At 37.1% G+C, this 24,869-nt stretch overlaps 1 protein-coding gene across 3 annotated transcripts in view; it reads left to right on the top strand.

Moving 5' to 3' along the window:
- Nucleotides 1-24,869, top strand: part of PRORP (protein only RNase P catalytic subunit) — a 128,120-nt gene that overhangs the window by 49,309 nt on the left and 53,942 nt on the right. For all 3 annotated transcript variants that reach the window (XM_082647566.1, XM_082647567.1, XM_082647568.1), the window contains one exon: nucleotides 5,303-5,410. In XM_082647566.1, coding sequence (XP_082503692.1) covers nucleotides 5,303-5,410 — 108 coding nt within the window. The remainder of the gene's footprint in view (nucleotides 1-5,302; nucleotides 5,411-24,869) is intronic.

Genomic DNA, 24,869 nt, shown 5'->3' with positions numbered 1-24,869 from the left:
CATGGGTTATTTAGAAGTATTATTCAGGAATACTTGGAACTTGTCTAGATATCTTACTGCTATTGGCTTTCTGTAGTCATTGCACCAATTTACATTCCCACCAACAGTGTACAAGGGTCCACTTGTGTGTGTGTGTGTGTGTATGTTAGAGTAATCAGCAAACATACTCTTTCAGATTTTAATATTTCTGAATGTATTGAGACTCATTTTATGGCCTAGAGCTGTGGTTTGTCTTGGTGTTCCATGTGTACTTAAAAGGAAGAAATATTCTGCCATTGTTGCATATATTATCCTTTAGATATCAATCAAGTCAAAGTGGTTAATAGTAGTTTAGGTCTTCTCTATCCTTGCTGATTTTTATCTACTTGGTCTATCAATTACGGAGAGAAAAGTTGAAATTTCCATCTATGATTATAGACATTTATGTTCCTCCTTTCACTTCGGTCAAGTTTTGCTTCATGTATTTCGAAGCTCTGTTCTTATTTATGAATATGATTTCCCCATATATTGATTTTGTTGTCATTACAAAGTGTACCTTTTTATTTTTTGTAATACTCGTTTTCTTAAAATCTATTTTGTCTAAAATTAGTGTTGCCACTCCGACTTTCTTAAGCATACTGATGCATGATATGTATTTTCTTCCTACTTTTCACTTTCAGCTTATCCATATCTTTATATTTAAAGTACATCTCTTATAAACAGCATTTTTGATAGGGTTGAATTCAAATATTTTAAACAAATGGGACTACATCAAATTGAAAAGCTTTTGCACAGCAAAGGAAACTGATGACAATGAAAATGCCACCTACTGAATGGGAGAAGATATTTGCAAACAATATATCAGATAAGGGGTTAATATCCAAAATATACAAAGAACTCATACACCTTAACATTAAAAAAACAAACAACCCAATTAAAAAGTGGGCAGAGGACCTGAATAGATGTTTTGCCAAAGAAGACATACAGATGGCCAACAGGCACATGAAAAGATGCTCAACGTCACTGTCACCAGGGAATTGAAAACAAAAACCACAATGAGATATCACCTCGCACGTGCTGGAATGATTATTATCGAAAAGATAACAAATAACAAGAGCTAGTGAGTATGTGGAGAAAAGTGAACCCTTCTACACTGTTTGTGGGAATGTGAATTGGTGCAGCCACTATGGAAAACAGTATGGAAGTTCCTCAAAAACTAAAACTAGAACTACCATATGATCCAGCATTTCAACTCCTGGGTATTTATCCAAAGAAAACGAAAACACTAATTTGAAATGATATATGCACACCAGTGTTCACTGCAGCATTATTTACAATTGGCAAGACATGGAAGCAACCTAAGTGCCCATCAACAGATGAATAGATAAAGAAGATGTGGCATGCATGCGTATATATATGTATATATCACAACAGAATATTAGTCATAAAAAAGAATGAAATTTTTTCATTTGCAACAACATGGATGTACCTAAAGGGTATAATGCTAAGTGACATAGACAGAAACACAAATACTTGATGATTTCGCTTTTATATGGAATCTAACAAACAAAACAAATGAACAAACATAACAAAATAGAAACAGAGTCATAGATACAGAGAACAAACAGGTGGTTGCTAGAGGGGATGAGTGCCGGGCCGAGAGGAATAGATTAAGGGAGATTAAGAAGTACAGACATCCCGGTTACCAAATAAATGAGTCACGGGTGTTAACAGTACAGTGTGGGGAATGTAGTCAATAATGTTGTAACATCTTTCTATGGTGACAGATAGTAACTAGACTTATCGTGGTGATAATTTTGAAACATATAGAAATAGCAAATCGCTATGTTGTGCATGAAGAACTAACATACAGTTGTAGTTCAACTGTACTTCAAAAACAAACAAGCAAACAAATTCACAGAAAAAGAGATCAGATTTGTGGTTATCAGAGACGGGGGTGGGGGAGGGCAAATTGGATGAAGTTAGTCGAAAGGCACAAACTTCTAGTTATTTAGATAAATAAGTACTAGAGATATGATGTATAACCTGATAAATATAATTAACCCTGCTGTGTGTCAAATATAAGAGTTGTTAAGAGTGTAAACCCTAAGTGTTCTTGTCACGAGAAAATTTTTTTTTCTTTTTAAAAAATTTGGTGTTTATTAAGGTGATGAATGTTCATTAAAGTTATTGTGGTAATCATTTCATAATGTATGTAAGTCAAATCATTATGCTGTACACCTTAAACTTATACAGGGCTGTATGTCAATTATATTGCAATAAAATTGGAAGAAAAAACAAAGTATGTGTCTTATAAACAGCATTTTTGATAGGGTTGAATTTAAATATTTTATTTTGCTATTGTTTTATATTTATCCAAAAAAATTTTTTTTGGTTCCTCTGTTCCTACTTTCATGTTCTTTTGGGTTAATCAAATTTTTAAAAATATTTCATTGAATTCTTCTGTTGGCTTTTTATCTATGCCTTTTCTGTATTATTTTTAAATATGTGAGTTGGGATTATAATATGAATCTTTAACCTAGTCCACTTAGAGTTTAGATTACACCATTTCACATAAAATGTAGGAACCTTGTAGCAGTAGAATTCCATTTACCAAACACTTCCTGGTTTTTATGCTATTGTTGTCATATATATCACACCTGCATGTTTGATTTATCTTTGATTTATCCTGTTTTGTATTTTGTTTGTATTTATCCTGCTTCGAGTCTGCTCTGCTTCTTAGATAAGTTATATTTTTCATCAAATTTTGGCCATTATTCAGATTCCCTTTTCTATTTTCTCTTTTCCTCTCCATCCTCTCCTTTTAGACTCGAATGACACATATGTTGGTCTGTTTGGTATTGTCCCACAGGTTACTAAGGCTTTATCTTTTTCTTTCGATCTTTTTTCCTTCAGTTGCATAATTTCTGTTGCTCCGTCATTTGTGTTCACTGACTCTTACTTTTCCCATCCCTAATCTGTAATGTCCACCCTGTGAATATTTTATTCCACATGTGCCTTTTGGCTCTAGAATGTTCATTTTTATAGTTTCCATTTTCTGTTTTTTTCCTTTCTTTCCATTCATTATAACTATATTTTCCTTTAAATTCTTAAATCTATTTATAGTAGCTACTTTAAATTTCTTGCTTGCTAACTCCCGCATCTGGACCTGGATTGATTTCTGTTGACTTTCTTCTCTCTTGACTGTGGGTCACATTTTCTTATTTCCTCTCATGTTTATTATTTTTTAAGTTGTATGTTGGACATTGTGAGGGGCATCTTGCAAAGGCTCTGGATTCCATTATCTTCCTCTGGAGGTTATTGATTTTCTGCTTTACCAGACTGTTAAACTTGGTTAGACTTAGAGACTCCAGACTCTGCCACTCTTGCAGTGGATAATAATTGAAATCTTTGTTCGAGTCTTTTAAGTCTTTCATCTGTTGTTTTTTTTTTGCTGGGCTCCTTGGAGTCTCCTCCACGCATGTACAGATCAAGAGTTAGCCAAGGATTTGGGCAGATTTATACACAGATTTTTGCAGTTCCCTCTTTTCTAGCATTCTTTCTGTAACTTCCCAGCCTCTCTGGCAGCCTCAAACTCTTCTGATTTCTCAAACCAGTCAGTCTGTGGCTTTCTGCTTGATTTCCAGCTGCCCCTGCCAACCATGCTGACTAGAGAGTGCCTTCTGGCAAAAAGCCACATACAGGCAAATTTCTCCTGCTGCAGTTCACTTATTATCTGGTTATCTGTAAATAGATAACAAACCACCCCAAATGTAGTGGCATTAAACAGAAACAGTCGCCTATTATTATTATTATGATTATATCATCTCATGGTTCTAGGGTTTGACTAAACTGAGTTGTGTGATTTTTGCTTGGTCCTTCTACTGTTGTAATCAAATGAAGGCTAAGGTCATCTTGAAATCTCCCTTACTCTCTAGATCTGATGGTTGGTGTTGGCTTTTGGCTCGGACTCAGTTCGACTGTCAGGTAGAACACCTGTACATGACCCATGACCTCTGCCTGGGTTTTTAATGATGGTTGGGTTCAAAGAGCAGACATCCTAAGAGGGAGAGCCAGATGGAAGCTGTATTTCCTTTTAATACCCAGCCTTGGAAGTCACAGAGTGTCACTTCTGCCACACTCATTCATTGAGGCAGTCACAAAGAAAAGCCTCTATTCAAGAGAAGGGAGTTAGACTCTACCTTTTGATGGGGGAGGAGTGTCAAAGAATTTTCAGACATGTTTTAAAACCATCAAACCTTCTTTCATATGTTTTGTGCCCTCCAATTTCTGCTTGCTTTTGGTCATTCTCTAGCACCTTCAAATGGTTATTTTTTATATAGAAAATATTATATTATCTGGTAATCCATTACAGACTACTCCATCATTACCAGGAGTGGAACTCCCTCTCCTCCTTTTCTTCCATCCATAGCACTCATCACATTTGACATTTAATATATTAACTTGTTTATTTTGTGTCTCCTTCCATTAAAATACAAGCTCCATTAAGTTGGGCTTTTGTCTCTTTGGTAACTGCTGGGCATATAGGTGGTCAACAAATTTTTTTTCCCCAGAAGTTAAATATAGCAAGCACATTGCTGTTTATTCCTTCATCTTTTCTAATATTGAAAAGCCTTGTTATATCCAATTTTTACTTATGAGCCTAGCAAAAAATATGTTACATGTCTCATTGTCACCACTGCAATAAAATTACAGTGATGGAAGCAAAACCTGTGTCTCAATGTAGCCACATTAACAATTTATGGACACCATGAACAACAGTGCCCATTTTCAATAGAATGAGGCTTTCAACAAATGTTTGTTGAATGAATGAATGAATTTTCAACTCTTCAAAATAGCCATAAGTAACCAAATCCTCTTGATGACAAGAGAGGAGTACAAGTAATAGAGTCTTGTTTTTTCAACATGGTTGCACTGATAGACTGGCATATCTGAGATTCGCTTCTCCTTGGCTTATAGAACAGGGCATAGAGATTTTGACATTTTATTCTCATCTGACTACCATGTGTGTCAGTGTAGCAGACTAGATAACTGGTTACAGATCAAATGAAATACCATGTGAAGTACTTTGTGAAGTGTAAAACACTATGAGATTATAAGATGTATCAGATAATTACATGCAGTTGTATCTATTAGGCTGGTCTTTTCAGATTTCATTTTGAAAGCATCTGTGTGTGTGTGTGTATTTTTAAGGGATGAATATTTTGACTTACCAGAACAATAATGAAAGTCATAGCAGTGTGTTTATAATAAAGACCTTACTAGGTTCTTATTAATATTTTATCTGACTTTTCTTTTTTAGGAACTTAAGAGATTTCAGGACTTTGTAAAATACCATCCTCCTTTTGATATTGTCATTGATGGGCTCAATGTTGCCAAAATGTTTCCTAAAGCTCGTGAATCTCAAGTTGTAAGTACAAGTTTTATTTTGTTATTCCAAATCTCTAGAAATAGTTATTGTACCCATTTGTGATCTTCCTTGGGTCTCTTAGTTTCCCATTTTACCTTCCTCTAAAAATAAGTTCCCAAAAGTGACCAACCAGTCATCTGAGATTCAGTGTTTTCATCTCTGGCAAGTAAGTGGCTCTTACAGGCAGGGCAAGAGTGAGAGATTAAAAAGTCTATGTAATAAAGGGCCAGTTCAGCCCTTTTTGTGTAACCTTTAGCTAACCTTCTCCTAGGTCTCTACTCTTTGGGGTTACTCTATCTTGTCCCTGTGGATCACATCCCTCCATTTGAAATTTATCAACATATACTATTAAGAGATATTAATCATAACTCACATTTGTGTTTTTCTAAACATACTATGTTTATAAATTAACCTAAGCAGTTCTTTTTTTTGTAAGGTAATTGTTTGTTCTGTCAATTTCTAAGTGTCCTAGTAGTTTCTAATAGGAATATCATGATTTTTTATAGCACTAGTGAGCAATTATTTTAATCCCCATTTTTACAGATTAGAAAATTAGAAAATTAAGGTCAATTTTGTTCAGTAAATCCTCAGAAAGCAGTCATAACATCAAAAGTTGATTGTAGAGAGTTCCTGGGTTTCCGACTTGTGGCTCTTATTCCTGGCAATCTATGGCCATTCATCTGTAGTTAAACTATTATTTCTTAAAAATTACTGCCAACTTAAAAGCTTTTTCTCAGAGATGCTACTAGTCCAATTTGACCATTTGTACTCAAAAAAGCTTACAGCTACTAACAAAGGACAAGGTAGATTTATAGAAAATTTTTTGTATGCCTTTCCTTTACGTTTGTGCCTACATTCTTATGGCCAAGTATGTACTTTTTCTCCTTTATTATTAAACAACACAAAAGTAAGTTGAAAATATTTCTATCTCTTAGGTACCTGAAGGGCCCTTTGAAGCAGTAACATTGACAAAAGCAAAGCCAGAATAGGAAGTATGAAATTATTATCACTAATGCATGGTACAGCTCAGAATCAGAAGAGTTCATTCCCATCTAAACTGTGAGAATGAGAAGTTTCCTATTTGTTTACCTTCTATTTGACTTTCAGCTTCACACAAAGCACTAAAAATTGGCTTGCCAGAAATATATAGCCCAAATGGGAATAACTTATGCAGGTACCATGTTGAAGATGATGTAGTAAACACATTCCCCGGCATTGTGGGAGAAAAATGTGCACATTTTTTTTTTTCTTTTTTTTGCGGTACACGGGCCTCTCACTGTTGTGGCCTCTCCCATTGTGGAGCACAGGCTCCGGACGCACAGGCTCAGTGGCCATGGCTCACGGGCCCAGCCGCTCCGCGGCATGTGGGATCTTCCCGGACCGAGGCACGAACCCACATCCCCCGCATCGGCAGGCGGACTCTCAACCACTGCGCCACCAGGGAAGCCCAAAATGTGCACATTTTTAAAGATTTTAGCAGATTTTGGCAGAGAGGCAGAGATCAAATGATGGGCCAGGGAAATCATAGGCATCTGCCACTACTTTTAGCTTTTACTCTTAAAATAATTTAATGTAAGCCATAGTTTATGTGACAAGTAATTGTTATTACCCAGCTTTTCAGAGCACTGTTATGTGTGGTAGTGCACTGGCATTATATGTGGGAAATCTCAGCTTGGAGACTCAGAGATGCCACCTGAATAGCATTTAATAGCATTTTAAATAGCTTTAAAGTAGCATTTTAGTTTAGAAATTAAGAATGGGCATTCTGGAACCAGACTTTTTATATTCAATCTACCACTTTTAATTGCTTTCATAGTTTGAGCAAGTTATTTAACCTATCTGTGCCTTAGTTTCCCAATCTGTAAAATAGGCATAATAATAGTACCCATCTCTTAAAGATGTAGTGAAGAATACTTGGCACATGCTAAGTACCTAATAGGTGTAACTATTATTGTGATTACTATTCAAAGTAATTTCCCAAATGGAACCGTAATTCTTGCTTTTAGCAAACCCGTTTGGCAGTATAAGATTTTCTCCTGTTGTGTCATCCATGTCAATGGAGCTAAAAGAAAATACAAATCTCTGCCTTAGTATTAGATTTAGTATTACTGTTTGACTCTAGGTGAGGTACTCAAACAATACTTGATTGAAAATTGAAGCCAGTACCATCAAAAACTTAAGAAAAATTTAAAATTTGATTTTAAGAAATGTTATTTTCTTATGATTATAAAAGTAAGGCCTGGGCTTCCCTGGTGGCGCAGTGGTTGAGAGTCCGCCTGCCGATGCGGGGGATGTGGGTTCGTGCCCCGGTCTGGGAAGATCCCACATGCCACGGAGCGGCTGGGCCCGTGAGCCATGGCCGCTGGGCCTGCACGTCCGGAGCCTGTGCTCCGCAAGGGGAGAGGCCACAACAGTGAGAGGCCTGCGTACCGCCAAAAAAAAAATAATAAAAATAAAAAAATAAAAACAAACTGAAAAAAATTGTTTACAATACATGTGACAAAGGACTAATTTCGTGACTGTACCAAGGTCTCTATAAGTCTATAAGAAAAAGATGAACTATGCAGTAGAAAAGTGGCTTAACCCTATTCATAATTCTAGTTATGCAAATTAAAATGTTTGTCTTCCAGACTGGCAGAGATTTAAAAGTTGGTAGTATCCAGTATTTTGAATGGTTTGGAGAGGTAGAGAAGAGGGTATCAGTACATGTTTTTCTGGTGGGTGATTTGGTAATAACTTTGGATGCCTAAAAGGTTTGAAATTCTACTCTTAGAAACGAATATATTCACATTACTATATAAAGTTATGTGTCCAAATATGTTAGTTATAGCATTGTTTGTAAGCAGAAAAGTGTAATCAACCTAAGTATCTGTCAACTTAGGACCTGATATATGTTGAAACATCTATTTTAAATGAATGAAGGAGATCTGTATGTACTGATGTGGAACGATACCCAAAGTTAAGTGTAAGAAAAAAGTTGAAGAGCAACAAACTGAATATGGCCCCACTTGTGTTAAAAGCAAACAAAAGGATTACCCATATATAAATGTTTGTTAGGTAAGTTTGTATCTGACTAGAAAATTTCTAGAAATTACACATAAAAACTTAACAATAGTTAACTTTAGGAGTTGGGGATAGAGTATAAGACAATAAGAGGATTTTACTTTTTCATTTATGCTTTTAAAATTTTCTTTACAATGAGTATATATTACTTTAAAATTAAAAAAAAATCACCATCAGGAAAAGTAAAAAGGCATTCTTGGTAAATATTCTAAAATAACTGTATCTTATGGATTACCACAATTTTTTAATCATTTCCCTGTTGGTGGGCATATTAGATTGTTTCTCATTTTTCACCATGGTAAATAATGCTTGGAAGAAGATCTCTGTGCACGTTTCAGATGATTTCCTGAGAATGGATTCCCAGAAATAGAACTCTTGAGTCAAAGGGTAAGGATATTTTTAAAGGTCTCACTACATATTGCCAAATTGCTTTCCAAAATGATTGTAGCAATTTATACTCCCACCAACAGTGTATAAAAGTGCCCAAATAGAACACATTTCTTCAAAGTTGCTTATTACATGACTGCCTCAATTATTTAGTTGCATTTGTGCCATGAATCTGCTATGTGAAAAGCGCTGGACAGTTTTAACCCAGATTTCTTAGATCAAACATTTCTAAAATTTGTAAACAAAGTTTAATAAAATAACCAGGAAGAAATATTCTTGACCTTCTTATTTGTCCTCTTTCTCTCTCTCCCTTTTTTTTTTTAACATCTCTATTGAAGTATAATTGCTTTACAATGGTGTGTTAGTTTCTGCTGTATCACAAAGTGAATCAGCTATACGTATACATATATCCCCATATCCCCTCCCTCTCGCGTCTCCCTCCCACCCTCCCTATCCCACCCATCTAGGTGGTCACAAAGCACCGAGCTGATATCCCTGTGCTATGCGGTTGCTTCCCACTAGCTATCTGTTTTACATTTGGTAGTGTATACATGTCCATGCCACTCTCACTTTGTCCCAGCTAACCCTTCCCCCTCCCCATGTCCTCAAGTCCATTCTCTATGTCTGTGTCTTTATTCCTGTCCTGCCCCTAGGTTCTTCAGAACCATTTTTTTTCCTTTTTTATCCATATATATGTGTTAGCATATAGTATTTGTTTTTCTCTTTCTGACTTCACTCTTTATGACACACTCTAGGTCCATCCATCTCACTACAAATAACTCAATTTCATTTCTCTTTATGGCTGAGTAATATTCCATTGTATATATGTGCCACATCTTCTTTATCCATTCATCCGTCGACGGACACTTAGGTTGCTTCTATGTCCTGGCTATTGTAAATAGAGCTGCAGTGAACATTGTGGTACATGACTCTTTTTGAATTATGGTTTTCTCAGGGTATATGCCTAGTAGTGGGATTGCTGTGTCATATGGTAGTTCTATTTGTAGTTTTTTAAGGAACCTCCATACTGTTCTCCATAGTGGCTGTATCAGTTTACATTCCCACCAACAGTGCAAGAGGGTTCCCTTTTCTCCACACCCACTCCAGCATTTATTGTTGGCAGACTTTTTGACAATGGCCATTCTGACTGGTGTGAGGTGATACCTCAATGTAGTTTTGATTTGCATTTTTCTAATGATTAGTGATGTTGAGCATCCTTTCATATGTTTGTTGGCAATCTGTACATCTTCTTTGGAGAAATGTCTATTTAGGTCTCCTGCCCATTTTTGGATTGGGTTGTTTGTTTTTTTGATATTGAGCTGCATGAGCTGCTTGTATATTTCAGAGATTAATCCTTTGTCAGTTGCTTCATTTGCAAATATTTTCTCCCATTCTGAGGGTTGTCTTTTGTCTTCTTTATGGTTTCCTTTCTTTTTAGTATCATTAGGTCCCATTTGTTTATTTTTGTTTTTATTTCCATTTCTCTAGGAGGTGGGTCAAAAAGGATCATGCTGTGATTTATGTCATAGAGTGTTCTGCCTATATTTTCCTCTAAGAGTTTGATAGTGTCTGGCCTTACATTTAGGTCTTTATTCCATTTTGAGTTTATTTTTGTGTATGGTGTTAGGGAGTGTTCTAATTTCATTCTTTTACATGTAGCTGTCCAGTCTTCCCAGCACCACTTATTGAAGAGGCTGTCTTTTCTCCATTGTGCATTCTTGCCTCCTTTATCATAGATAAGGTGACCGTATGTGTGTGGGTTTATCTCTGGGCTTTCCATCCTGTTCCATTGATCTGTATTTCTGTTTTTGTGTCAGTACCATACTGTCTTGTTTAGTGTAGCTTTGCAGTATAGTCTGAAGTCAGGGAGCCTGATTCCTCCAGCTCTGTTTTTCTTTCTCAAGATTGCTTTGGCTATTCCGGGTCTTTTGTGTTTCCATACAAATTGTGAAATTTTTTGTTCTAGTTCTGTGAAAAATACCATTGATAGTTTGATAGGGATTGCACTGAATCTGTAGATTGCTTTGCATAGTATAGTCATTTGCACAATGTTGATTCTTTCAATCCAAGAACATGGTATATCTCTCCATCTGTTTATATCATCTTTAATTTCTTTCATTGGTGTCTTATAGTTTTCTGTATACAGATCTTTTGTCTCATTAGGTAGGTTTATTCCTAGGTATTTTATTCTTTTTGTTGCAGTGGTAAATGGGAGTGTTTCCTTAATTTCTCTTTCAGATTTTTCATCATTAGTGTATAGGAATGCAAGCGATTTCTGTGCATTAATTTTGTAACCTGCTACTTTACCAAATTCATTGATTAGCTCTAGTAGTTTTCTGGTAGCATCTTTAGGATTCTCTATGTATAGTATCATGTCATCTGCAAACAATGACAGCTCTACTTCTTCTTTTCCAATTTGGATTCCTTTTATTTGTTTTTCTTCTCTGATTGCTGTGGCTAAAACTTCCAAAACTATGTTGAATAATAGTGGTGAGAGTGGACAACCTTGTTTGGGGTTTTTTTTTGGGGGGGGGTACGCGGGCCTCTCACTGTTGTGGTCTCTCCCGTTGCAGAGCACAGGCTCTGGATGTGCAGGCTCAGCAGCCACGGCCCATGGGCCTAGCCGCTCCGCAACATGTGGGATCTTCCCGGACCGGGGCACAAACCCGTGTCCCCTGCATCGGCAGGTGGACTCTCAACCACTGCGCCACCAGGGAAGCCCAACTTTGTTTGTTTTTGATCTTAGTGGAAATGGTTTCAGTTTTTCACCATTGAGAACAGTGCTGGCTGTGGGTTTGTCATATGGCCTTTATTATGTTGAGGTAAGTTCCCTCTATGCCTACTTTCTGGAGGGTTTTTATCATAAATGGGTGTTGAATTTTGTCATAAGCTTTTTCTGCATCTATTGAGATGATCATATGGTTTTTCTCCTTCAATTTGTTAATATAGTTTATCACATTGATTGATTTGCGTATATATTGAAGAATCCTTGCATTCCTGGGATAAACCCCACCTGATCGTGGTGTATGATCCTTTTAATGTGCTGTTGGATTCTGTTTGCTAGTATTTTCTCTCTCTTAATACAATTGCCTTTAAGTGTGCACAAAGGAAAGATTAGGAATCTTAGTTCTAGAGTTTTTCATCTTTGTGTGAAGAAGTTTCCAGGTTTTTTTCTGTGGAATAATGTACAGGTCATTTATGTTTTTTCCATGGACCCTCTACATAATATGTGACAAATTCTTCTTGGTCCTTTTCTATTAATGGTCAATTATGTATCCAGCATTGTCCTCTGTAAGTTCATAAATTAGAAAAGACCATTTTTACATTCATTATTTAGGGAGTACACCTTGATCACATATCTTGATCTCAGAGCCTATACAGTTTAGGGGTGATAGTGACTTAAGGAGCTAAAAATAAGTTCTGGTTGTGAATTTGTTTTCTCAATTTTCATATGCACTTTTTTATATTTTAATTTTTTTTGAAATCAGATTATGTCTTATAATTGATGTCAGTAGAAACTTGCCAGTCACCTTGTAGAGTTGAGACTTACTGGTGGTTGTCATTGCCTGGGAATGTGCACATTTAGCTGTACACAGCTATGTCTGTTCATCCACTTGTGACCTCAGTTGAGTAGTTGTATTGGCAGCTCCACACGCTGTTTAATTTTAACCTTAATCTTAACTTTAAATATTTGCTGAGGGTTTTCTGACCATGCAGTAAAAGTGGTGGTAATTGACACATTTCTCAGAATAACGTACAGAATTTTAAAGCAAGGAGAGGTTGTTAAAACCGATTTTTGCAGAATGGCATCATTCATTGAAAGAAAAAGGAATAATCAAATATGAAATGCAGGCAAACCCCCAGTATTCTTCACTGTTTTTGCTGTTGGTCTTAAAAGTGATACACAAGTAAAGGTGAAGAACACAGGTTCTCAGGAGAGTAGTATGTATGTTACATGTCATAGAGCGGCTATGGCCAAAAGTAATTCAGAAGAGCCTTTAACTCAGATATGAAGATTCCTATTTAAATGTTACTTGTGATTCTGAAAACGTAAATACGGCATGGAACTATATGATTAATATATGATTTTGTTTGTTACTGAAAAAGAAAACTTTTTTGCTTTTTGCTTAAAAGTTATTACTAAATCCATGGCCATCTTGTAGTTTCTGGTGTCTTAATACCATTACAGGATATACTGAATGGAACTGGAGATTGTAAAGTCCCCGACTAGATTTCACTTTGGGCACAGTTTAGGATTTTGATCAAGTAATGTGTCATTTCTTTAGTACCTACATTGAGGTATAATTCATAAGCCATAATAGTCATCCTTTTAAAGTGTACAGTTCAGGGAGTTTTAGTACAGTGGGCCCTCTGAATCTGCTGGTTCTGCATCTTCAGATACGGAGGGCCAAGTATGCCATTTTTGTACAAAGGACTTGAACATCCATGGCTTTTGGTATCTCCCAGGGGTTCTGGAACCAATCCCCACTGGATACTAAGGGACAACTGTATATTTACAGAGTTTTGCAATCATTATTGATATCAAATTCCAGAATATTTTTCATTCCCCTCAAAGTAACCCCATACCCTTTAGTGGTCACTCTCAATTCCTTTCTCCCCTTACCCTTGGTAACCACTAATCTATTTTCTGTCTTCATGGATTTACCTATTCTAGACATTTCATATTTTCACTTAGCATGCTTCCAAATTTCATCCATATTGTAGCATGAATCAGTGTGTCATTACTTTTTAAAAAATATTTATTTATTTATTTGGCTGTGTTGGGTCTTAGTTGCAGCACACAGGATCTTCATTGCAGCAATGGGCTTCTCTCTAGCTGTAGCACGCGGGCTCTAGAGCGCACGGGCTTAATTGCCCCGCAGCATGTGGGATCTTAGTTCCCTGACCAGGGATTGAACCCGCATCCCCTGCATTGGAAGGTGTATTCCTAACCACTGGACCACCAGGGAAGTCCTAGTACTTCATTACTTTTTATTGCTGAATAATGTTCCCTTGTATGGATATGCCACATTTTATTTATCTCTTCATTAGTTTGTGAAGATTTGGATTATTTCCACTTTTTGGCTATTAAGAATAATGCTACTGTGAACACTTCATGTACATGTTTTGTGTGAGCATGTTTTCAGTTCTCTTGGGTATATACCTAAGCAGTGGAATTTCCAGGTCATATGGTAGTTCTCTGTTTAACCTTTTAAGGAACTGCCAAACTTCCAAAGCATCTGCACCATTTTACATTTCCACCAGCAGTATATAAGATTCCAGTTTCTCCACATCCTTACCAACACTTGTTATTACCAGTCTTTTTTATTATAGCTATCCTAGTAGGTATGAAATGGTATCTCATTGTAGTTTTGATTTGCATTTCCTAATGGTATATGATGTTGAGCATTTTTCATGTGCTTATTGGCCATTTATGTATCTTCTTTGGAGAAATGTCTATTAAAATCCTTTGCTTATTTTTTAATAGCATTACTTGTCTTTTTATTGAGTTGTAATTTTTTCATGTATTCTGAATACTAGGGATTTATCAGGTATATGATTTGCAAATATTTTCTCCCATTTGGATTGTCTTTCCAGTCTCTTGATGGTATCCTTTGAAGCACAAAAGTTTTTAATTTTGTTGAAGTCCAGTTTGTCTTTTTTTTTGCCTGCTGTTGGTGTCCTATCTAAAGAAATCATTGCCTGGGACTTCCCTGGTGTTCCAGTGGTTAAGACTCTGTGCTTCCACGCAGGGGGCTTGGGTTCAGTCCCTGGTTGGGAAACTAAGATCCCACATGCCATGCTGTGCAGCGTGCATGCATGCATCAATCAATCAATCGTTACCTAGTCCAGGATTATGAAGATTTATGCCTATCTTTTCTTCTAAAGTTATATAGTTTTAGTTCTTGAATTTATAGTGTCTGCATTTTTTAAACATCTTTATTGTAGTAAAATTGTTTTACAATGGTGTGTTAGTTTCTGCTTTATAACAAAGTGAATCAGCTATACGTATACATATATCCCCATATCTCCTCCCTCTTGCATCTCCCTCCCACCCTCCCTATTCCACCCCTCTAGGTGGTCACAAAGCACGGAGCTGATCTCCCTGTGCTATGCGGTTGCTTCCCACTAGCTATCTATTTACATTTTAGTGTTTGCATTTTTAGGGAAACAATCTTTTTTTTTTTAATTGAAGTATAGTTGATTTACGATGTTGTGTTAGTTTCTGGTATATAGCTAAGTGATTCAGTTATATATGTATATATTCTTTCTCAGATTCTTTTCCATTGTAAGTTATCACAAGATATTCAATGTAGTTCCCTGTGCTGTACAGTAGGACCTTATTGTATATCTATTTTATATATAGTAGCTTGTATTTGCAAATCCCAGACTCCTAATTTATCTCCCATCCCTCTTTGGTAACATAAGTTTGTTTTCTATGGCTGTGAGTCTGTTTCTGCTTTGTACATAAGTTCATTTGTATCATTTTTAAGATTCCACATATAAGTGATATCATATGATATTTGTCTTTGTCTGACTTAGTATGATAATCTCTAGATTCATCCATGTTGCTGCAAATGGCATTATTTCATTCTTTTTTGTGGCTGAGTAGTATTCCACTGTATATATATACCACATCTTCTTTATCCATTCATCTGTCGATGGACACCTAGGTTGCTTCCATGTCTTGGCTATTGTAAATAGTGCTTCTGTGAACATTGGGGTACATGTATCTTTTCAATTTAGAGTTTTCTCCAGATGTATGCCCAGGAATGGGATTGCTGGATCATACGGTAACTCTATTTTCAGTTTTTTAAGGAACCTCCGTACTGTTTTCCATAGTGGCTGCACCAATTTATATTCCCACCAACAGTGTAGGAGGGTTCCCTTTTAAAGAAGCAATCTTCAGTAGATGGTAAACCAACATAATTTAGAGTATAGTGAGATTTAGACAGGACTAGGCTTGACCCTTTCTAATTCATCTGTTGAACCTTTAGTAAATCTGGGCAAAATAAGACTTGTTACTCACCTTTAGATGTTTTTCAAGTGTTAAGTGTATTCTGCTTTTCAAAAATATTTATTTGGGGCTTCCCTGGTGGCGCAGTGGTTGAGAGTCCGCCTGCCGATGCAGGGAACTCGGGTTCTTGCCCCGGTCTGGGAAGATCCCACATGCTGTGGAGCGGCTAGGCCTGTGAGCCATGGCCGCAGAGCCTGCGCGTCCGGAGCCTGTGCTCCGCAACGGGAGAGGCCACGACAGTGAGAGGCCCACGTACAGCAAATATATATATATATATATATATATTTATTTGGTTGCAGTTTTTCAGAAGAAGAAAGGTTTTGGTTTGTATTTGTATTTTTGAGAAGAGGGAAGGGTTCTGAGTGACTGGCAGGTTAATTATTGATATATAGCTTCCATTTTGAGAAGAACAGTTAGAGCATCTTAGCAGGGAATTACAATGTAGAATCAGTTGCTGTTTATTGAGCAACTGTTACATGCCAGATACTGTTTTAAGATGTGAGGGTATGTCTATAGGCTGATAAATGCTGTGAATGCTGGAACATGATTAGGCTGATGGTTATGTTATCTAAACAAGAAATTCATAGTATATTTTGCATTTTGTTGTCTATGGAGAGTGATTCTTGTGTTTGTGTATGATTCTTTTCTTAAAAATTTACTTGGAATGTAAAAATGGAGAATAATGTTTACCCAAAATACATGGGATAAGAATTTTTTTAAAAAAATTTTAAGTATTGCAAAATGGTTTTGTAACATTCAGTTCTCCAGAACATGTTGTAATTTGGGAGAAACAGTGACTAGATTAGAAAGTGTTAGGTATGAACCCTTGTACAGCCCTTGAGCCAGCTTTTATGTAGCACTTAGACTAACATTCCTTTTTCATTACCTGCAAGGTCTAGTGTTTTGGATTTTCTTGAATCTGATTTCTTTTCTTTTAATTTAATAAACTATGTTTTTGGAGCAACATGGATTTTTTTATGAACAGCCATTTCTCAACAACATGTTATTTGGGCTCTTACAAATACTTCTGAGGAAAAACACTGCATAATGAGAGGTAGAAATTAAATTGTATCCATATTTTTTTAAGCTCAAGTGAGTGAGTAATTGGCACCAACATCCTCCAAGGATTGTAACCTCAACTACTCTTTTTCACTAGCCCCACATCCAGTTGACTGACAAGTTTTAATGGTCATGATTCCCAAATATATCCTGTAATCTAATCACTTCTTTCTATCCCTATTAACATCATCTCTCACCTAAACTGCTAAGTGGCCTCCTTGCTTTTTCATCCTTGCCTCATTGACTTTGCAGGATACTTAGGATAAAATCCAAGTTCCTTATCATGGATTATAGTAATTTTCATCATCTGATCTTTACCTCTGTTTTCAGCCTCATCTCTGGTTTTTTTCTCTTTGCCTTTCACTGAATTATAGACACACTAGAAATTTTCCTGTTCCTCAGACATTCCAAACTTGTTCCTTCCTCAAGATTTTTGTACTTGGTATTCCTTCAGCCTTTAATGTGTTTCCTTCTTCAAACAGTTGGATCATTATCAGCATCTCAAAGATCTTCCCTGATTCTTCTAAAGTAACCCCACTCTGCTCACCCAACCTATGCCTGTATTTTCAGTTACAACAACCTTATTTGTTTCTATGGTGGATTAAAAATGGCCACAGTTTCTTTTCAGTTTCTCTCATCATGAGATGGAGTCTGTTTCCTCATCTCTTGAATCTGGGGTTGCCTTGTGACTTGCCTTTTGAATGTAGCAGAAGTGACATGTGGGACTTGGGCTCAGAAGGCCATGCAGCTATGCTGTTACTCATTAGGAACTACACCTTATGAATAAGCCAAGGTTAGTCTCATTGAGGAGGAGATGCCACATGGAGAGAGAGAGGGGGGTGGGGGGAGAGAGAGAGAACTCAGCCTTCCCAACTAAGGCTCCTGATGTGTGCGTAAAGTCATCTGGGACCGACAACCTCCAGGCAGCCTGCCAAATGATTGTGAGCACATGGATGAGCCTAGCCTATACCACATGGAACAGAATAACATCCAGCTGAGCCCAACCCAAATTGCCAACCCATAGTATTGTGAGAAAGTAAGAAATTTTTTCTTTTTTTTTTTTTTTGCGGTACGTGCGCCTCTCACTGTTGTGGCCTCTCCTGCTGCGGAGCACAGGCTCCGGACGCGCAGGCCCAGAGGCCATGGCTCACGGGCCCAACCGCTCCGCAGCATGTGGGATCCTCCCGGACTGGGACACGAACCCGTGTCCCCTGCATTGGCAGGCGGACTCTCAACCACTGCGCCAGCAGGGAAGCCCAGTAAGCGATTTATTTTAATCCAAGTTTTTGAGTGATATATCACACAGCAGTAGATAACTGATTTAATTCCTTCATAGCACTTAGTATCTATAATTACCTATACATTTCTCTGTTAACTTTGTTACTGTCCTCCATTACAATGCAAATGCCCTGAGATTGAAGATCTTGTGTACCTTGCTTGCTGTTTTATCCTCAGCACTGAGAAAAGGGCCTTGAACACCGTAAGTGCTCAGGAGATGCTTAGTGAATGACTGAAAGAATGAACAAATGGATATACAGTAATTCATATAACCTGTTAGAAATAACTTATCTGCTTTTCAGGATTAACTGAAAACTTCTTGAGTTTTATTCTTGGCAGCTTACTTCACGCAGTAGCTATGTGACCTAGGCTAAGTTACTTAACCTCCTGGTTCCTATGTGATGATTAAATGAGCTAATCCTTGAAAAGCACTATTGCAGTGCCTGGCACATAGTCCAGTAAATGCAAAAGAAAGGGCTTCCCTGGTGGCGCAGTGGTTAAGAATCCCCCTGCCAATGCAGGGGACACGGGTTCGAGCCCTGGTCCAGGAAGATCCCACATGCCGCGGAACAACTAAGCCCATGCACCACAACTACTGAGCCTGCGCTTTAGAGCCCGTGAGCCATAGCTACTGAGCCCACGTGCCACAACTACTGAAGGCTACGCACCTAGAGCCTGTGCTCCGCAACAAGAGAAGCCACTGCAATGAGAAGCCCACACACCGCAACGAAGAGTAGCCCCCGCTCGCTGCAACCAGGGAAAGCCCGTGCACAGCAATGAATACCCAACACAGCCAAAAAAATTTAAAAAAGAAAGGGAAGGAAAATGCAAAAGAAAAAAAACACAACAACCCTGTGAGTTCATTTAGTTGTCTGTGGTCTTAACTCTGTAGAAATAAAAGCATAGTAGTTTTTTATGATGTGTTTAGTCTCCTAATTTAAATAACTGACCATCTACTCTTGTAGTTTTTTCAGTTTGGGGTCTTCATGCTTTTTTTTATTTTAACATCTTTATTGGAGTATAATTGCTTTACAATGTTGTGTTAGTTTCTGCTGTATAACAAAGTGAATCAGCTATACATATACATATATCCCCATATCTCCTCCCTCTTGCGTCTCTCTCCCACCCTCCCTATCCCACCCCTCTAGGTGGTCACAAAGCACCGAGCTGATCTCCCTGTGCTATGTGGCTGCTTCCCATTAGCTATCTGTTTTACATTTGGTAGTGTATATATGTCCATGCCACTCTCTCACTTTGTCCCAGCTTACCCTTCCTCCTCCCCGTGTCCTCATTCATTCTTTTTGAACTGATGCTTAGAACCTAAACTTGAGTCTCTAAATAAATAGCTAACTTCTCTGTAGAGTAAGTAAATGAGAAATGTATTAACAATATAGAGAAAACAAAAGACAGACTATATTAGTCAGGATAGGCTAGGTAATGCTGCAGAAATAAACTCAAAATTTCATTGGCTTAAAATGAATTATTTTTTTGTTCATGCTATATGTCCATTTTAGGTCATCTTTGTCATCACCATTCTCATTCCAGGACCCAGAATAACTTTCTGAAATATTGCCAGTCACTGTGGCAGAGGGAAAAGGGAAAGTGGTGAAACACACACTGACCCAAAGCTTCTGCTCAGATATGATACCAGTTAATACAGGTTACATAGCTACACCTGAGTTCAGCAGCATAGGAAAGGCAGTCCTACCATGTGCCTGGAAGGAGAAAGAGGATTAGTATTTTTTAACAGCTCTGATGACTACCGCACTGAAGCTGGTGATGTCTTGCTTGTTAACAGTGGTCAAGTCCAGGAGTCAGAAATGAGTTTCATCATGTCAGTGCAAACTGTCTGTGCCTAGACTCCTTTTTTCAATATCAAATTCCTTCACTGTGGTTTTATGTGGAAAGAACTGATGCTTTTATTGATTGTTTTTCCCAGAATGATGAAGTAGGAATTCTAAAGTCTCCATAACTCATACTTTACACATACTTTCACAACTTTCATTTTTAGATGGATTTTTCTTTTGAGCCACCAAGTCATTATTAATAATGGGTGATGCGAGATTGCCTTGAGGGGACAGGGACAACATCCTAAGCTTTCACCCAGAAAACAAAGGGTATAAAGTAGAAAGCTTCTCATCCTGCATTTTGGCTCTTGTCATCTCCTCCCCGCCCCCCACCGGCACTCCCACTCCGACACACAGGCCTCCCCAGGAGTCAGTCCGTTTTTTTTTCCCCCTTGCTCCTTTTGCAGGTTGCATTTGGGGTTTTCAGTTGTTCATAAGCTCCTCTAGTAGAGGGTGTATGGGGGGAAAGTACATCATTTTAGTTAATTTTGCTAGCTGTTCAAAACTCTGTTCCCTATTTTTGTAGATAACTAAGAATTGGTTAAAATGACTTCCACAGAAAGAAAATTTATAATGTAATTTAAAAGAATTATGGCCAGACATCAGCACCTAATGCTTTCATTCTTACAGCATGCTTGGGGCATTGAATAGAAAGTAGTTTGGTAGAAGCACTGCAGAATTTGTTTTGATTGCCATCTCTTAGTTGGTTTTACTACAGTGAGAGAAAAATGGAGGAAGAAAGGGTATTAGCCATTAAAATCATTTGAAAAAAAAAAGAGAAAAAGAAAAAAAAAAGTCATTTGGCAGTAGCATTTACTTGGCAGTGAGTTCTCATTTTTTTCCTGCCACCCAAGTTATTTTATTTCTTTCTGTTGATTTACACAACCTCTTGTAAATGTTTCAATACCATAAAGAACCTAAAATAAAATAAACTATGCTCGATGGGTTTTTTTGTGTTTGTAAATCCTGGGCATATTTTTTTTTGCCCAAACTATAGAAATGTTTGGAGTTTGACACCAGCTGTGCTTGAAATTATGTTTCAATAATTTTATGGTAGCAAGGAAACTCCTCTATGTTTGCAAGGGCAAATGTTAGATTAAGTGAAATTTTTATTACACCTTCTTAACTTTTAATACTCTTCTCCATATAATTGTTTCTCATGCTTAAAGACTAGCTCTTAAGGGCTGGCTTAAGAGATAGAAGGTCTTGTAACTGGGTCTCAAAACTTGGGGGTCATGCTGCTTTTATTGCCTTCAAAGAAGGCTGTCCCCATGTCTACTCTGAGAAGGTGTTTGAGTAATCTTTTTCTTATATTGAAATCTACAATCAAAAACTTGTCATTGTTCCCAGTTTACTTTCATACATTTTGTTGATTACTAATGATTGGAAATAAGTGATTGGAGGTTATGTCTAAGCATTTTAATTTTAGTCAACTACTTAACAATAGTTTCTTTCCAGTGGATTTTTAAAAGTGGTTCTTTCAGTGTTTTTAAGGCTAGGGGTTACAGGAACAATTATTAATCCAGTTATTCCAGGTTAAACTCTAATCCAGGGAGGGACTTCATTTTTTACTTTCTAGAATTATATATATTTATGAGTACTTATTACATTTCTTTAAAAACAAACTCATATATTTTTAAAGATAAGAAAATTTAAAATCTTTAAACTTAACCACTAGTGTTTCTGCTATAGTTTAGAATATTGATTCTCAAACTTTAGTGTGCATCAGAATCACCTAGAGGGCTTGCTAAAACAGGATTTCTGGCCCTGCACCCAGAGTTCCCGATTCAGAAGGTCTGGGGTAGAGCTGAGAATTTACATTTCTTAAAAGTTCCTAGGTAATGCCGATGCTGCTGGTTTGGGGACCACGTTTTGAGAACCACTATTGCATAAAAACGTTTGCTCAGAAGTGTACTCATACTGCTTTACTAAAACAAGCAATTGTATAAGTCAAATACTCAAAACTATTAAAGTCTAAGTAATTCTTAGATTAGGAATCTATTTTTTAAACTAAATATATGAAACTCATTTTAAAGTACTAAAACCTATTCCTAAGAATAATATATTTCTTCCACTTTCAGAATAGAAGTTTGTCATGTTTCCGTAACCAACAGTTGTTATCAAGTAGTTATATTAGCATTATGATGGTTAAAGTTACCTAGAGTATGACTTCTAAAAAACTGTTAAATAGCCCAAAGAGAATATGTTAAATGGAGAAAACCTGAGACTGAAAGTAATTATATGGAGTATCAAACCAATGGAATTGCATGTTTCTTTATAGTGCATCTGAAATAATCACCCAAATAAGTCACTGTTAGTATGTATTCAAAAGCCTGAAGATTTTTTTTTTTAATCAGTGGAAACCATAAACTTGGACTGTGAATCTTAAGGCAACTCATCTGGTGGCAGCATTTAAGTCCTATTTCATTTGGGTTCAGGAAGAGCTTATAAGAATTCTCTAATCTATAAGTTTATTACATGGGGGGGGTAGACCTAATCTTGACTCCTTATGTTTATTTAAAATAGTTACATCTAGCTAGTCAAGGGTAACCCCCCCCCCCGCCAAATGACATAGGGAGATAAATAAGCATTAATGCATGATGCCAATCCAGAATTCACTGAAGAACACAAAAAATGGTTCTTGGGTTTTTTTCTTACTATTTAGCTTTCATGACATGATGTCAGGGAAGTCACATTGCCCTAGGTCAAATAATGCCAAACTGACTAGATGCTTCCTTCCATCCATGTGCCATTCCACCCATCTCACCTGCTTGACACTTGTAAGAGTTCTGTCTTGTCATGCCGCTGCTGGAATAGTCTGCACCACTCAGAATTATTCTTACATGTACCAATAGCTAATGAAGTGAATGATCAGCTGTTGGATAAGTGGGTTTTTAGTAAAGTGATCAAAGAAGTAAGTAGAAAGACTTTGAAGGAAGTCCGGCAAAGTTTCTGTAATGAATTTGGCCTCATATCCTTTTCTTTCCAAATATCCCCAAAAGGTATACTCTGCGTAGTGTTTGAAATTTTCCCAATTGCATTAGTCAACTGATTGGCTATCTTCAAACAGCATTGTTAGGAAAACAGCATTGCCAAGCTCCCGAATCTGTTTTCTATCTGGCAAAATCTTAATGGCAAGTTGATCCTCCTCTTGATGTGTCACTGATAATTTTTGTGTGATAACTATTTAGGGTGTGTTGAGATTGTGAATCATTATTGTGTGTACTTTGCTTCTATGACAGTATTTCAAAATACGCTTCTCAGGAATGTGGTAGGTAGAGTGAAAGTATAATACTCACTTTAACTAAAAATTTTTAAAAATATTTCTTGGGGCTTCCCTGGTGGCGCAGTGGTTGAGAGTTCGCCTGCCGATGCAGGGGGCACGGGTTCGTGCCCCGGTCCGGAAGGATCCCACATGCTGCGGAGCGGCTGGGCCCGTGAGCCATGGCCGCTGAGCCTGTGCGTCCGGAGCCTGTGCTCTGCAACAGGAGAGGCCACAACAGTGAGAGGCCTGCATACCGCAAAAAAAAAAAAAAAAAAAAAAAAAAAATATTTCTTAAGTCTGACAAGCAGCAATTCCAGAGTAAGTAGTAAATTTACTTAAGCATGTTTTTGAATCTATATAAACTATTCTTACTTAATTATTATTACAATGGTACCACTTTATTCATCATTAATTTTGTGTTAAAATGCTTATTTTAAGATAAAATTTTCCTTTTAAAACAGTTTCTATTTCAGACCTACCTAATTAGCTATGTTTTTTAGCTTTTAAAAAAGAATGTTGTACCAGTAGGGAATTTTGTAGTGCCAGAAGTGAGGAAGTGCTTAAAAAAACACACGATTATGGAGGTATGTCAAAGGAACATGGGAGTGAGCAGAAAGCTTGTAATTGCCAAAGGTAAACTAAGTGAACAGCAAAATAAAGTAATATTAGATTATAACCCAAAGTATAAAGTAAATATCCATGAGTTCATACTACTATAAATAAATGATTAAATAAATAACTAAGTGGGGGAGAACAGACACATTACTCGAGCAGAAGAATTCCAAATAATTAGTGTAAATACTCTGCCCCCAGAGAGGTAGAGCATAACTGCCCCCTCTTTAAGTGTGGGCTGCACACTGACTTCCTTCCAAAGATTACAGTATGAAAAGGGGGAAAAAAGAATAACTTCACAGTGGAGAAACTTGACAAACACTTCCTCAGCCAGATGATCAAAGTTAACATCAACAGTGATAAGTCATGTTGATAGTGTCTACTTTTGCTATGATGTTGTGGGAGTGGCATCTTACCTCTGTGGTCTTCCTCCCCCAAACCTATGACCCCAGTCTAATCATGAGAAAAGCATCATATAAATCCCAGTTGGGGGACATTCTACATAATACCTGACCAGTACTCCTCAAAAAACTGTCAAGGTCATCAAAATCAAGGAAAGTTTGAGAAACTGTCACAGCCAAGAGGAGTCTAATGAGACATGACAGCTAAATGTAATGTGGTATCCTGGATGGGATGCTATGACAGAAAAAGGACAGGAAGTGAAAACTAAGGGAATCTGAACAAAGTATGAGCTTTGGGTAATGATAATGTATCCATGCTGGTTCATTAATTGTGACAAATGTACCACACTAACAGAAGATATTGATGACACAGAAAACTAGGTACAGGGCACATGGGAACTCCCTGTACTATCTTTGTAGCTTTTTGCTAAATCTAAAACTATTCTAAAATAAAACCTTTTTCTTTGAAGGAAAAATGCTATCCCCTTTTTTGATTATTGAGGGTAATAAAAAGGAAAGGTTAGTGTTT

The sequence above is a fragment of the Grampus griseus genome, assembly GCF_964374135.1.
Source record: "Grampus griseus genome assembly, chromosome: 2".
Taxonomy (NCBI): domain Eukaryota; kingdom Metazoa; phylum Chordata; class Mammalia; order Artiodactyla; family Delphinidae; genus Grampus; species Grampus griseus.
Note: the sequence above shows the minus strand (reverse complement) of the source record. Positions and strands in the feature narration are given on the sequence as shown.